Below are 12,934 nucleotides of genomic sequence, written 5' to 3' on the forward strand. Positions count from 1 at the left end.
CATGTTAGGACAAATGTTTTTCTTTATTTTTAAATAACCATTATCAGTATGTGTAATGAGAGTAATTACAATGTAGAGTAAATTGTAGCTAGTGGCCATCTAATGTGCACCAGGTTTGCAATTTCACATATAACTCTGACAATGTTTAAATCCAGGCTGAAAATAGTTCTATTTAGCTGTGCATATGACACCTGAAAGTATTTTATCTGCACTCTTCACTTTTAAATTAATTAATGATTATTTTGAATGGGTTTAATTTTTATTATTATTTTTTATTTTTATTATTTTTTATTTCTTTTTAATGATTTTATTGCCTTCTTGTGTAGCTGTGAAGTACTTTGAATTGCCTTGTGTATGAATTGTGCTCTATAAATGAAATTGCCTTGCCTATAATAACCTTTTGAATGTGTTGCAGAGCTTGGTACTAATTACTTTTTTATGTTTTAGATACTGATACAGCATACCACTGTTTGTAAAGGTTATGCACTAAGATGTTGATGTGGTAAAATGCGTTTGTCTTAGATTTTTCTTTTCAAGTCTTTTATGAAAAATATATAGAAAAAATAGTATTCTAACTTGGAGTCGTATTGCCAGCTACTAGCATGTCTTTGCTTTGCTGAAGTGTTATGTGCAGTCAGTATGTAAAGAGCAATGTACACACTTAAGACGATCCAGACTCTTTTCACGTCTTGTTCCGCGATGGTGGAATGACCTACCGAGCGCTACCAGAACAGGGGCGTCGCTGAATATCTTCAAGAAACTCTGGAAGACCCTCAGAGATAATCTCATGTCCTAGCACTGGCCCTGTACTTCCCTCTATGCCTGCACTGTATTTGTACACTATCACCCTGTCCCCTTTGAAAAGTGGTTTCCTTCTATGTAGCTTATTAGCTTTGATGTTAGCTGTAATGTTATATCCTCATTTCTGAGTCGCTTTGGATAAAAGCGTCTGCTTAATGCAGAAACATAGCATAAACAATGTGGAAATATGGCAGTTAGCCTATGCCTACCTCATGTTTTAATATCATAAGGAAAGCACTAGATTTAATGAATTTAAAAAAAAAAAATGTTTGGGTTTTTGGATATTTATGTTGCATGTTAGGACAAATGTTTTTCTTTATAAAAACCATTATCAGTATGTGTAATGAGAGTAATTACAATGTAGAGTAAATTGTAGCTAGTGGCCGTCTAATGTGCACCAGGTTTGCGATTTCACATATAACTCTGACAATGTTTAAATCCAGGCTGAAAACAGTTCTATTTAGCTGTGCATATGACACCTGAAAGTATTTTATCTGCACTCTTCACTTATAAATTAATTAATGATTATTTTGAATGGGTTTAATTTTTATTATTATTTTTTATTTTTATTATTTTTTATTTCTTTTTAATGATTTTATTGCCTTCTTGTGTAGCTGTGAAGTACTTTGAATTGCCTTGTGTATGAATTGTGCTCTATAAATGAAATTGCCTTGCCTATAATAACCTTTTGAATGTGTTGCAGAGCTTGGTACTAATTACTTTTTTATGTTTTAGATACTGATACAGCATACCACTGTTTGTAAAGGTTATGCACTAAGATGTTGATGTGGTAAAATGCGTTTGTCTTAGATTTTTCTTTTCAAGTCTTTTATGAAAAATATATAGAAAAAATAGTATTCTAACTTGGAGTCGTATTGCCAGCTACTAGCATGTCTTTGCTTTGCTGAAGTGTTATGTGCAGTCAGTATGTAAAGAGCAATGTACACACTTAAGACGATCCAGACTCTTTTCACGTCTTGTTCCGCGATGGTGGAATGACCTACCGAGCGCTACCAGAACAGGGGCGTCCCTGAATATCTTCAAGAAACTCTGGAAGACCCTCAGAGATAATCTCATGTCCTAGCACTGACCCTGTACTTCCCTCTATGCCTGCACTGTATTTGTACACTATCACCCTGTCCCCTTTGGAAAGTGGTTTCCTTCTATGTAGCTTATTAGCTTTGATGTTAGCTGTAATGTTATATCCTCATTTCTGAGTCGCTTTGGATAAAAGCGTCTGCTTAATGCAGAAACATAGCATAAACAATGTGGAAATATGGCAGTTAGCCTATGCCTACCTCATGTTTTAATATCATAAGGAAAGCACTAGATTTAATGAATTTTAAAAAAAAAAAATGTTTGGGTTTTTGGATATTTATGTTGCATGTTAGGACAAATGTTTTTCTTTATTTTTAAATAACCATTATCATTATGTGTAATGAGAGTAATTACAATGTAGAGTAAATTGTAGCTAGTGGCCGTCTAATGTGCACCAGGTTTGCAATTTCACATATAATAACCTTTTGAATGTGTTGCAGAGCTTGGTACTAATTACTTTTGTATGTTTTAGGTACTGATACAGGATACTACTGTTTGTAAAGGTGAGTAAAGGTATACACTAAGATGTTGATGTGGTAAAATGCGTTTGTCTTAGATTTTTCTTTTCAAGTCTTTTATGAAAAATATAGAAAAATAGTATTCTAACTTGGAGTAGTATTGCTAGCTACTAGCTTGTCTTTGCTTTGCTGAAGTGTTATGTGCAGTCAGTATGTAAAGAGCAATGTGGAAATATGGCAGTTAGCCTAAGTGACAACACAGTGTGTATATGTATATATGTTATATATTGAATTGGTAGTACTCTGTGACCGACTAATGGAAGGAAGTGTCAAAAGCGGTTTGTTGTGCATAGGTGTGATGGTGGAGTTTGAATGTATGAAGTACTAATGGTAGGATTGTTACACAAAGTACTTAGAATTCATTATAAGTATTGATGTTTAGCAAAAAAGTATAGTGTAAGCAAAAATATTTCATGTCTTCACCATGAATAAGTGAAATGCCATGGTCACACTGAATAAAGTTATAGACCAGTACATGATATATACATAGTCAAATAATTTGTGGTTGATATTTAAGAAATGTCATTTTTGAGATGCGTGTTGTTTTTTTGGGAAAAGGGTCAAAGTGTACATTTCCACGCGTGTATTGCAGATGGGACGTTCCAAAAAATCTGCGGCTGCAAAGAAGAGACTGGCTGATCGTGAGCTCTCAGAGGTGGTTTTTCACACGTCTACAATTTACCACTGATTGACAGGGTCTGGTGCAAGGAATAGTTGTGTTAATAGCACTAACTCAAGGAAAACAGGCAGCTATGCAAAATAAGTGATGTCACTTGTAAATTTATTTATTTAATTACATTAAATAAATTTACAAGTGACATTGTAATTTTCCCCTTCTTAGGGAATAATGCAATCTCAGTGCTATGCAATCTTTTACTTTTTTTTTTCTCCTACAAAAAGCAGCACATGCCAGTTGATGTAGTGAGGTGTAAAAACAGTACGTGAGGTTGTGTATTGACTGTAGGAAAATTCAAATGAGATGTCGGAGGGCGTGATGTATTATGTGCTTAAAAACAGCAAGAATGAGGTGTGTTATGTGTAAATAACGCTGTTCAATTTGTGTGTTGCAGGTGTGTTCCACCAAAAGAGCAGCGACTGGCACCCAGGATGACTTATGGTCTCCTGGAAGCAAGGTTGGGCGTCCTTGCACCTGGAAAGCCCAAACATCAAGCTGGCCTGAAAAGGCGTATGACTTTGATGTTCATGACGATGTTCAATACGATGTTCAATACAGAAATGTTCAATACAGAAATGTTCAATACAGAAACGTTGCAGACTCCCCACTCTCAAACTCTCAAACAAGTGCTGAAAAGTTCTCTAACAAGTCTCAAACAAGTGCTGAAAAGTTCTCTACCAATTTGCAAAAAACTTCTTTCCAAACTGAATCTCCAAGCTCTCTCTCTCTTGACTGTGCTATCAAGCTATCTTCAAATAATGCATCTTGCATGAATGAACCCAATGTTACTAATGAGTGTGTTACTTTGACTCAGCCTGATTTTCCAGAGAGGTCTTTCCTGACGGGCTCCTTTCATCAAGGTGATGTGCGTTTTGGTAACGTGGGCAACAAGCAGTGCGGTGCCATCAGTCTGACAGCTGTTCTGAAATCCAAGATGAAGAACGTTTGGACCTGGGAAACTGGAGATCTGGATGATGTTTTAATAAAAGGAACTCTGTTGTACAAGTCTATGAGTGCACATGAACAAATCAGAGACCATGTTGAAGGAAGGGGTTACATTGCTGTGTCAGAATTGCCTAGACAACACAGGGTGTGGAATTGTGATTTTGCATTAAACTTTGGAGATTCTTACACTGGGTTTGTGTGTGTTGACAATTATGATCCTGCTTTATGTGATGTGGCTTTGCCTTTTGATGAAGCACTGCAGCGCGCACTGTTCAGTCATGATGCTTGCTTGTTGACTATTTGTGGAAATACTTGTGCCATCGTGAATGGAGAGACCAGATTTGCCTTTGTTAATTCTCATGCAAACACCTGGGTTAATCACAAAGGTCAGAGGGTAAGTTGTGTTTCATACTTTAGCTCCGCACAGTCACTGGTCAGCTTTGTGTATGATTATGCACAATCGTTTGGCGTAAGTACACCACGGTTTGAGGTAACAGGAGTGAGTGCTGCGGTAACCAGAACTGGCAATGAACGGCGATCACAGAACGACACATCCCGAGGTAACACAGCTACGTTGACACATGCAAAGGTACGTCAGCTGTACAGCGATGTGGTAACAGGATCAAAAGGTTTGCACAAACGTCAGACGGCTACAAGTTGCTCAGTAACGTCAACTGCTGTTCCAGGTAATGCAAACAACCAAACTGCGTCCACAAAGAGTGAATCGAACCCGAATACCAAACCTTTGTACAGCGATGTTTTGAGACGTGTCGTGAGTAATGTTTCACAGAAGCCTGAATGTGTTCCTGAAACTCTGTTGGGTAAAGATGACACCAAGCTGACGGCTACAATCGATCGATCAGAGGCTGCACGTAATGGTGCTGGACAAAAGGTAAATCGAAAAGAGACTTCTGCAGAAAAGGCTAAACGTGCTCAAATAAAAGGGGATTTTGAACTGCACGAGACAACTTGCAAAACACACAGCGATGACGTAATTATCACTGACACAAATGTCCCAAAGCAGGCATTTAAACCTTTAACTCGCAGTGATCAGGATACACTGTGCAAAGCTGTTGGACTTTCAAATGAAAATGTTGAAGCGTTGAAGGCAACAACCAGTGTTGATGATATGGGCTGTCCTTGTAAGATACAAAGCATTAAGCCAGATGGGAATTGCTTTTACCGCAGCCTTGCCTTTAGCATTTGTAGCAATGAAGAGAAGCACTTGAAAATTAGACGGGCTGTAACGAAACACCTCCAGAAATACAGCAATAAGTTTGAGACTTACTTGAGAGATGAATATACATCTGTACAGGACTATGTAACAAAATCAAGGATACACTACTGTGGGACCTGGGCAAAGGAGATCGACATATTTGCTGCTGCCGATTTATTCCAAACTACTATCTTCACCTTAAATGATGGGAGATGGAACATGCACAGACCTACTGTACGCCCATGCATTCAGAACTGTATATATTTAAATCACACCGCCAATCATTATGAGGTTGTAACATGCGTTAAAAACCGAAATACGCAGAGTCCTTGTGCCGGAACATGCCAGTCTATTGGTGAGGGAACGTTAAGACCCCAGCGGAAAAGAAAGTTCACCGAGTCAGACACGAAAGCAGAAAAAGAACGTCAACGGTGCAGTGATATCAATGTGAAGAAGCGAAAAACTGAGAATCAAAAGAAGCAATATAATGAATGTGAGTACATTAGGAGTGCCAAACGTGAGACTTCTCTTGAACATTTTCACAAGAACAGCATGAATTCTGAGTTTCGGAAAAGGAAATGTGATTATTTCAACACAAACTATGGAACCGATGTGCAGTTCAAGGCACGTAAACTTGCACAGTATAATAATAAATATGGTACTGATTCAAATTTAAAAAAATCAAAGTGTGAATCCTCAAAAAACACTTATCAGACAAACATCATATTTCAAAATAAAGTCCGTGATTACAGTCACACAAAGTACAAGAGCAACATTGGGTTTCAACATAAAGTCCGTGATTACAGTCATACAAAGTACAAGAGCAACATTGGGTTTCAACATAAAGTCCGTGATTACAGTCATACAAAGTACAAGAGCAACATTGGGTTTCAACATAAAGTCCGTGATTATAGTCATAAGAAGTACAAAAGCAACATTGGGTTTCAACATAAAGTCCGTGATTATAGTCATAAGAAGTACAAAAGCAACATTGGGTTTCAACATAAAGTCCGTGATTATAGTCATAAGAAGTACAAGAGCAACGTTGTGTTTCAACATAAAGTCCGTGATTATAGTCATAAGAAGTACAAGAGCAACATCGTGTTTCAAAAGAAGATCAACGAGAAAAGCAAGATGAAATATCATGAATATGACGAAATTCGCCAAAACAAAATTAAGAGTAGCAGTGACACTTATGCAAATATGAGAAAGAAGCAACAAGACATTGACTTTGTCATCAGTCAGTTTCGTCAAGACGTAAGCTGTGGTCCTGAATACGTATGCTCTGTTTGTCATCGCTTACTTTTCAGGAAACAAGTGATTGAGTGTAAAAGATCTCATTATGAAAGCAAAAGACCAGAGGTTGCTGCGCTGGCTAAGAGGTGTATAACATTGCAATATTTACACGTTTGTGATATTGAATGTGGGCAGGAATGTCATTTGTCTGATAGTCCTTGCAGCAAATTATGGGTTTGCCATTCCTGTCATCGGAAAATGCTTGGAGGAAAACTACCAGAAGAGAGTGTCACCAACAACATGCATTTGGATGAAATTCCACCTGAACTGAAATGTCTGAATTCTTTGGAGGAACATCTCATTGCTCGTCACATTCCCTTCATGAAGCTGCTGTGTTTGCCCCGAGGCCGCCAAAGAGCTTGCCATGGTCCATGTGTCTCTGTACCTGTTGATAACAGTAGTGTGACAAACATTCTGCCAAGGAACGAGTGTGATGATAAAATGATAAGAGTCAAACTCAAACGCAAGTTGACATACAAAGGTCATTATGAGTACATGTATGTCCACACTGATCGTGTAAGGAATGCACTGAGGTATTTGATGGCAAACAATAAGTGGTATGATGATGTAATTTTAAATGATGAATGGGTAAACACTCTGAATGGAAGTGATCAATGTGAGGCAAATGAGGACAACCAAGAGCTGCCAGCTAACAGTGATAATGAAAATAACAGTGATGATGAAAATAATCTTGAGGAAGAGCAAGCAGAGGAGGAACTGACCTACATTAAAGACCAGAGTGGCCTCTTGTCAGACACATCATTGCAACCTGTCAATCTGGGTTCAGAGATCATTGATCAGAATTTTCAGGATATACTGAGCGTGGCACCAGCTGAAGGCAACAGTCCAGTTCGTTTACTATCTGATAAAACCAACGAGGCCAAATGCTTTCCTGCTCTGTTTCCATTGGGTGGACCTACATTCCACGATGAAAGGGAATCAAAAATAACTCTGTCACGTTACCTGAACTGTCGCATTCTCAACGCTGATGGACGTTTTGGTCGCAACACAGACTACATATTTTATGCACAGTACATATCAGAAGTGCATCAAGTCATATCTGGTGTATCAGTGGCAATGCGCAAAGGTGGCGGCAAATCATCTCTGAAAGAAGCATCAAACATGTTGTTGAACTCAGATTCACTCAGTAAAATATTACGAAATGATGAAGGGTACAAGTTCTTGCGAGGAATTCGTGGAACCCCACCTTACTGGATGGCAGTACAGAAAGATTTGTTCAGTATGATTCGACAACTGTCAATTCCAACGTTTTTCATAAGCATGTCAAGTGCTGATCTGAGATGGCCCGAAATGCTTGCTTCTCTTTTGAGGTTAGAAGGAAAAGAAACACCTGTGGAGGAACTTGACTGGTCTCAAAAATGTGCGCTGATTGGAAGAAATCCAGTTACTGCAGCAAGAATGTTTGACTATCGATGGCATTGTTTTCTTCGTGATGTAATCCTGTCACCAGCTGAACCCATAGGCAAAATAAAGGACTACTTCTATCGAGTTGAATTCCAACAGCGTGGTTCTCCTCATGTTCACTGTTTGTTTTGGGTGGAAGATGCACCAAAGATTGATAAAGACAGTGATGCTGATGTGGTACGTTTCATAGACAGATACATTTCCTGTGATAGTCCACCAGAGTCTGATGCAGAGCTTCATGAGGTTGTGAGCAGCGTACAAAGACACAGCACAAAACACTCAAAAACATGCCGTAAGAAAAATACAGTGTGCCGATTCAATTTCCCACGACCTCCATCAAGCCGTACTTTCATTACAAGAGCTGGGAACTCAGAGGACCTGAATGGAAAAGATGAAAATACCAATGCCAATGCAATCATAAAGAAGGTGAAAACAGCGCTGGCCAATCCTGACCTGAGTTTTGATACAGCTGATGCTTTTTTTGAGTCTCTTGGGATACATCAAGGCCTGTTTGAGAGAGCATACACCATATGTTCCAAAAAGAAAAGCATTGTCCATAAGCGAAATCCATCTGATATTTGGGTGAACCAGTACAATAAAGACTTACTGCGTGCTTGGCAAGGAAACATGGACATTCAGTATATCACCGACGCCTATTCTGTTGTGGTCTATATACTGTCATACATCACAAAAGCAGAGCAAGAAATGGGTTTGCTGTTACAGCGTGCACAGAAGGAGGCGATGAATGGCAATCTTGATGCAAAAGCTGCATTCAAACAGCTCGGCAGCGTCTACCTGCACAACAGAGAAGTTTCAGCTCAAGAGGCAGTGTATCGTTTGACTCGTATGCGTTTGAAGGAATGTTCTCGTGATGTACAGTTTATTCCTGTTGGTGAAAATCCTGTTAGAATGAGTTTGCCTTTGCATGTGCTCCAAGCTAGAGCTCAGCTCCAACAGCCTGATGATGACAGTAGCATTTGGATGACTAATGTGGTGGAAAGATACAAGAGCAGACCCAGATCAGCAGAAATGGAGGAGTTATGCCTTGCCAGCTTTTGCTCTCAGTACAGAGTTCTTTCAAAGTCTGAGGTTTCACCACAAAGAGAATCACAGGACATAATACAACTGAACAACAACCGTGGCTTCATCAGAAAAAGGACCAGAACACAGCCTGCTGTTGTGAGATATCCCAGGTTTTCACACACAAAAAATCCAGAAAAGTACTTTCATTCATTGCTGCAGCTGTTTTTGCCTTATTATGAGGACTTCCACCTCAGACCGCCTCAGTTTGAAACATACGAACAGTTCTACACAACTGGTGCAGTGAAATGTGGCTCTGACATCCAAAAAGTGCAGTCAATTGTGGACTCCAACAAAGCTTTATTTGAAAAAGAAAGCGATGAGATTGACAAAGCCAAACAGTTGCTGGATAACGACATTGATTTAGAAGACGCTTGGGCTCAGATATGTCCAGAAACAGAAAGCGAACGTCTCAGTTGTTTGGATATGAAACCCAAAGCTGTAGATGATGAAGAAGGCAGTGATGATGTTGGTGATCTTATTCCTGACCTGACAGCAAATCCACAGACAACGTGCACTCTGGAAACTAATCACATGACAATGCCCCGAGATGCTGCACTAGGTTTATTGCGAACACTGAATGAAGAGCAGGCGGCAATATTTTATGCTGTACGTCGGTGGTGTCTGCAGATACTCTTTGGACAGAATCCTGAACCGTTGCGATTGTTCATTACTGGTGGAGCAGGAACAGGCAAATCCCATTTGATCAAAGCCATCCAGTACGAATCTACACGACTGCTGTCACAGATTTCTGACAATCCAGATGATCTGACTGTGCTCCTTACAGCGCCCACTGGTGTGGCTGCATATAACATTGGTGCTGCAACTATTCACAGTACATTCTCCATTGGTGCAAATGTTAAGCTGCCATATCAACCTCTTGGTGATGAGAAGGTAAATACTTTAAGGATGAAAATGCGAAACTTGCAGATTTTGATCATTGATGAAGTGTCCATGGTTGACCACCGTCTTTTGTCCTACGTTCATGGCAGACTACGTCAAATAAAACAGACTGGTGATTATTCTTTGTTTGCAAATGTTTCCCTGATCTGCGTGGGTGACTTCTTTCAGTTGAGACCTGTCAAAGGCACACCTCTTTTTTCTGACAACACAGAAGCCAACATGTGGGACAACAACTTTGAAGTGGCTGAGCTTACCAAAGTTTTGAGGCAAGAAAATGCAGAATTTGCGGAGATGCTGAATCGTCTCAGAGTTCGTAAAAAGAATGAACATCTCAGTGGGCATGATGTGTTTGCATTAAAACAACGTGAAACTGGTGAAGACTCCACAGACATTCACATATATGCTACAAATGCAGAGGTTGATAAATACAATATCACTAGACTGCAAAAGCATTGCCCAGATGCAATCAGCATAGATGCCCAAGATTTTACACGGAGTCCCAAAACTGGAAGAATGGAACCAAAATTAGGCTTCCATACAAAGGTTTTCAACTCGTGCTTGCCAAGGTGTGTGTCTTTGGGCATTGGAGCAAAGGTGATGTTGAAGAAAAATATAGACGTGTCTGACGGCCTCGTCAATGGTGTGTGTGGTACGGTTGTGGAAATTATTAATGGTGAAGATAAGGATGACATTCCTATTGCTATCCATGTTGAGTTTGAAAACCCTAATGTTGGAAAGATGCAGAGGTCAAAATCCAAAAGAAACTCTGAACGCTCTACAATTGTGGAGGTACAAGAGGATCAAGTATCAAATGCTGGTGGAATACGAAGGCAATTTCCTCTCACCCTGGCTTGGGCAATGACGGTACATAAGTGCCAAGGTGTTACTGTTGACAGAGCTGTTGTATCACTCAACAAAATCTTTGCTGCAGGGCAAGCATATGTTGCATTGAGTCGTGTGAGAACTCTTGATGGACTGATTATTAAGGACTTCAAAGAGACAGCTATATTTTGTGATGACAAAGTAGACACAGCCATGAAGAGCTTGCCAAAGTTCAACTTCAAAAGTATTGGTTCACCTGACGTTGATCCGGTCTGCACGATTGCACTTCACAATGTACAGAGTTTGAATGCTCACTTTGACGACATGCAATCCCACAAAACCCTAATGAAAGCTGACTGTATTTGTTTAACAGAGACATGGCTCAATGCAGACACCGAAGACCAGCCACAACTACCGGGGTATGTCTTTAATCACAATCCAAGAGGTAACTGTTACGATGACTCTGACACAGTTTTTGCAGCATTGAAACAACAGCAAAGAGGAGGAGTTGGTTTGTATTATTCAGACAACATTGATGTGCAGGTGTCAATTCCAAAGAGATGCAACTTGGAATGTTTGTATTTCCATATGTCTCATGTCAATTTGACTGCTGTTGTTTTGTACAGGCCATCTTCCTATAAGATTGACATGTTTCGAAAGCAGTTATCACAGGTTGTCTTTGAACTTGAGAAACATGCAGGGAGGAAGATGATCATGGGAGACTTCAATGAGGATGTCTTTGTATCTTCTACTGTGGCAAAATTCCTGGAACAACATGGATACACCCAACATGTCCAAGCAGCTACAACAGAAAGAGGTACGTTAATAGATCATGTTTACTGTAAAGATGTAGGAGATATTGTTGTCGATGTTGTACAAACATACTACAGCTTTCATGATGCAATTCTTATCTCATTGTTGTAATATTTGTGTTTGCTCCGTGAGTTATTCACCATTAGATGTTCTACACATGTACCGTCCGCTACTTGGGGCTTGGGTGGGTCGCAAGGAGAGAGCTAAAATTGAGGACGGCTCCTTGCAGGGCGTGGGAGGGTATGTAAGCCATTTTCCAATATAAGTTTTATGTTTTGAGACCACAGCTGTAGGCATGGGCCGGTATGAGATTCTGTCGGTATGATAACCTTAGGCAAAGTTTCAAATTTTGAGTGGTGCACGACTATGCGGCAACCAAAAAACAGGCAGGGGAAAAAGTTCAGGGGGCTCGCCTCCTTCAGCCATCGTCTGTATTCATACTGAAAATCAAGATCGAGCGAGCTTTTGCCCTTCTGCTCCATGGGAGGTTTCTGTCCTCCCTGAGCTCGCCTCAGGACACCTGCGTTACCGTTTGACAGGTGTACCGCCCCAGTTAAACTCCCCACCTGCCACTGTCCGCGGAGCGGTTCACGCCCCTTGACACCAGAAGAAAGAGCCCGCTTTGAGTAAGTGAAAAACCTTTGGGTTTTGAAAAGGTTTTGAAACCTTGACTTTTTCATACCTTGAAACCAGTAACCGGCCCATGCCTACAGCTAGTTGGCATGCTTTACAAGTGTGTGGAACCTCAGTCCCGGGGACCATTTGCCATTTGATGTGACAGTTATGGGACCATTCACTGCATTGTTTCTGTGCCTGAGTGAGTAATACAAGGCTACACATTTACTTTCACTTTCTTTATCTGTGTTCCATTCAACATTAATTCTTGTTAGGCTTGTTTTGGTTCATTTGTTGTTTTTTATTTCATCACTGTGCATATGTAATGGACTTAAGTATGACTTAAGGATTACTCTGTGTGTGTGGAGCAGGATGTGTTTTGCTATTTGCATCATGAAATGGCAACAAAGTCAATCACTTTCTGAACAAAAGATGCTATGCAATGTAAACAAAATTTTTATTGGATTTGTTTTTCTGAAGGGAAGCATTTCAAATCAGAAAATGGACAGTTGTTTTGCAAATGCCAACTAAGGAATTTTGCCCTCTTTAAGGTGCACAACAAAAGTATGTTTGTAAGCTTCCTGATGTCAAAGGACTGTACAAATCATGTTTTCCGAAAACCTAAAAAGCTGTGTGGACACAACACCTTGCCTATCTACCTGCTCCAATTCCATGGCATGTACTGATGATGAGACAAGCAAAGACTTTTGGACATCAGCAAAACAA

The 12,934-nt window shown here is 39.9% G+C and overlaps 1 protein-coding gene and 1 long non-coding RNA gene across 2 annotated transcripts; both read left to right on the forward strand.

Moving 5' to 3' along the window:
* Positions 1-2,244: 2,244 nt before the first annotated feature.
* LOC142377874 (uncharacterized) lies at positions 2,245-3,589 on the forward strand. The gene is made up of 3 exons (XR_012769564.1): positions 2,245-2,402; positions 3,010-3,072; positions 3,488-3,589. It is a non-coding gene; the product is annotated as an uncharacterized LOC142377874 (long non-coding RNA).
* A 2,868-nt stretch (positions 3,590-6,457) lies between these two features.
* Positions 6,458-11,421, forward strand: LOC142376936 (uncharacterized). The gene is made up of 2 exons (XM_075460646.1): positions 6,458-11,074; positions 11,407-11,421. Exons 1-2 carry the CDS (start codon positions 6,458-6,460, stop codon positions 11,419-11,421), a joined length of 4,632 nt encoding a protein of 1,543 aa, XP_075316761.1.
* The last annotated feature ends 1,513 nt before the right edge of the window (positions 11,422-12,934 follow it).

This window comes from Odontesthes bonariensis, chromosome 3, assembly GCF_027942865.1.
Source record: "Odontesthes bonariensis isolate fOdoBon6 chromosome 3, fOdoBon6.hap1, whole genome shotgun sequence".
In the NCBI taxonomy this organism is placed as follows: domain Eukaryota; kingdom Metazoa; phylum Chordata; class Actinopteri; order Atheriniformes; family Atherinopsidae; genus Odontesthes; species Odontesthes bonariensis.